The sequence below is a fragment of the Penaeus chinensis genome, chromosome 35, assembly GCF_019202785.1.
Source record: "Penaeus chinensis breed Huanghai No. 1 chromosome 35, ASM1920278v2, whole genome shotgun sequence".
Taxonomy (NCBI): domain Eukaryota; kingdom Metazoa; phylum Arthropoda; class Malacostraca; order Decapoda; family Penaeidae; genus Penaeus; species Penaeus chinensis.
This window is the reverse complement of record NC_061853.1, coordinates 21,069,682-21,072,181: the sequence shown is the minus strand read 5'-3', so window position 1 is coordinate 21,072,181 and position 2,500 is coordinate 21,069,682. Positions and strand designations below refer to the sequence as shown.

At 41.9% G+C, this 2,500-nt stretch overlaps 1 protein-coding gene across 2 annotated transcripts in view; it reads right to left on the bottom strand.

Annotated features, from left to right (window-relative positions):
• The window catches only part of LOC125044168 (brother of CDO-like), a 14,876-nt gene that overhangs the window by 12,057 nt on the left and 319 nt on the right, over positions 1–2,500 (bottom strand). Inside the window, exons 1-2 of one of the 2 annotated variants that reach the window (XM_047640625.1) lie at positions 2,435–2,500; positions 1,767–1,988 (exon numbers count right to left, since the gene is read on the bottom strand). The exon at positions 2,435–2,500 is cut by the window's right edge and continues 319 nt beyond it. In XM_047640625.1, the coding sequence (XP_047496581.1) occupies positions 1,767–1,910 (144 nt within the window). In that variant the 5' untranslated portion in view covers positions 1,911–1,988; positions 2,435–2,500. Of the gene's footprint in view, positions 1–1,766; positions 2,045–2,434 lie in introns of those variants that run through there. The other variant, XM_047640626.1, reaches the window with a different exon arrangement.

The window sequence follows — 2,500 nt, the reverse complement described above, 5'->3', positions numbered from 1 at the left end:
TATATACATACATATATATACTATATAAGTATATATACATATATGTATATCATATATATAAGTATATATATACATATGTAAATAATCATACACACACATTCACATACACCCCCCCCCCCCCACACACACACAACACACACATATATATATGACACATACATAATTATATATGTGCACAGATTGATATATATATATATAAATATATGTACATTTCCGGAATTGTACACATGCTGGGTCCCTCTTTTGTACATCTTTCAACCTCTTCCATGTAAACATATTGTTAATGGTAATTTTACGAATGAGGCAAAAACCCTAGGTTGATTGTAACAAAGAGTGTGATTGGGAGAATGCAAATAAAAAAATAAGTGTATTAGTCTCTAATTTTGGAAAATACATAAGCCACTTGATCTTTCGTTTTCTTCAAATAAGTGTTAACAAAACATGTAGTATTAATCATCGTTGACTTTGTAATAGGATACTTTTCAAGTGCACTTTCTTGGAATTGTTTGTTTGTAGATGGTAACACCTTTTGAGGGGAAAGGCTTTTCCCCCTTCTTTCAACACAGCAAGTATCAGGTATAGTTGCATATTTCTTGAAACTTGAAAATGCTTCATACTATATTTTTTTTTTTTTGCGTTTGACAGCTGAATCAAATAAATATCTGAAGAACTGCTGATACCTTTGTAATTGTGTCTAGTGGCGGGTAATCGAACTAATGAAGTGACATTTATTTCGCATGAACCAACGACTGGTTCAATAAACATGAAACATGCTACATTGCATTCTTCATTATAGAACATTAATTGAACGCAAAGCCGCAGTAGGGCTATTATATAATCTGATCATAGTTTTCGCTATTATTATAAGTCGTGTCCGTAAGTCGTGTCATTTCTCCGTAGGGTCGCATCCACATTCGAACAGCCAAGCGAGAAATACACGTTTCATAGTTTCAACTTGAGCAAAGTATTAGAACCGACTTCCAATACACGTGCTGTATATCTGATTCCTTAAAAGGAAAATCTTGTTCATTAAGATGAAATGGGAATTTAATCCCGCCCTCTACTTTTACCTGACACATATTTTACTTGAATTTGTCAGTACGTGTTTACTTACAGTATATGCGTAGGTGTGGATGAAATAACAAGCATACTGCAAAATATATAATATGTAAGAACTTTGACTTTGTGACAAAACACTAGCGTGGCAGTTTTATCTACACCCACGCATATACTGTAAACGGATGCTCACTGACAAACAGAAGAAAATCAAGATTGAATAAATTAAAATAAAAGTAGAGAGCGAGATGAACTGTTCATCAGAATGAGCAATATATATATATGTATTTTTTGCAACTTGTCACATATCATACAGCAAATATATTGGGAGTAAGCCACCCAGCCAGCACTTCTCGAGTTGAAACAAGCAAACATATATTCTCTCGCTCAACCGAATGAATGGGGATGCGATTCTAACTAATACTACATGTTTTGTTATTCCTTATCTGAAGAAAACGAAAGACCAAATTGCCTACGTAATTTCTTCATATCTTGGATCAATCCAAACAATTGCAGCAAACACAAAAACGTACGTGACTGGACAATCAACTTCGAAAGGGCCTTAATTAAGCCACTCCCAAGAAATCCTGAAGAGGGTTGTCGGTCACACTCAGACATAAACAAGTCTACGTTATGCAATATGCTTTACGCTCAAACGGCGAGTGCATCACCCGCCGTAGGCCTACTTCAACGGCCTGGGGCCTACTCACCGAAATGTCTCCGGGGTCGGCCACGGAGCAGTTGAGCGTGATGGAGGAGCCCCTGGACACGACGAGGCGCTGCCATTTGCGACTCAGCAGGCGAGGCCCCTCGATCCTCCTCCTTCTCGGACTCGCCTGGCCTGACGATGGCATGCGCGAATTCGTACTCAGACGTGTTGATCCTGAAGGTAGGCGGAGCACCGTCTGCCGTCATCCAGGGGAAGTCGTAGTCTGGATTAAGGTAAGTTTGGGCATGACTGCGTGGCAAAGGAGAGATTCACTGATGGCAATGTGTGTGTGTGTGTGTGTGTGTGTGTGTGTGTGTGTGTGTGTGTGTGTGTGTGTGTGTGTGTGTGTGTGTGTGTGTGTGTGTGTGTGTGTGTGTGTGTGTGTGTGTGTGTGTGTGTGTGTGTGTGTGTGTGTGTGTATATGTGTGTGTGTGTGTGTGTGTGTGTGTGTGTGTGTGTGTGTGTTATAAATGTATAAACAATCATTTCCGAAATGCCCTATTTATTTACATGACCCTTCGCTTTCCCGCTGGAGGGTTCTTCAGGACCCCCATACCCACCTACCAGCGAGACCCTAGCACCGCCCCCCTGCCTTCCCCCACAGGACCCGCACCCACCTGCGAGGACCTACCCCCCCTCCCGGCCTTCCCCCACAGGGCCAGCACCCACCTGCGCGGGCCCAGTCCCAGCAGCACAGCGCCGCCGCCACCCAGGCCGTCATCTTCACAGAGCCGA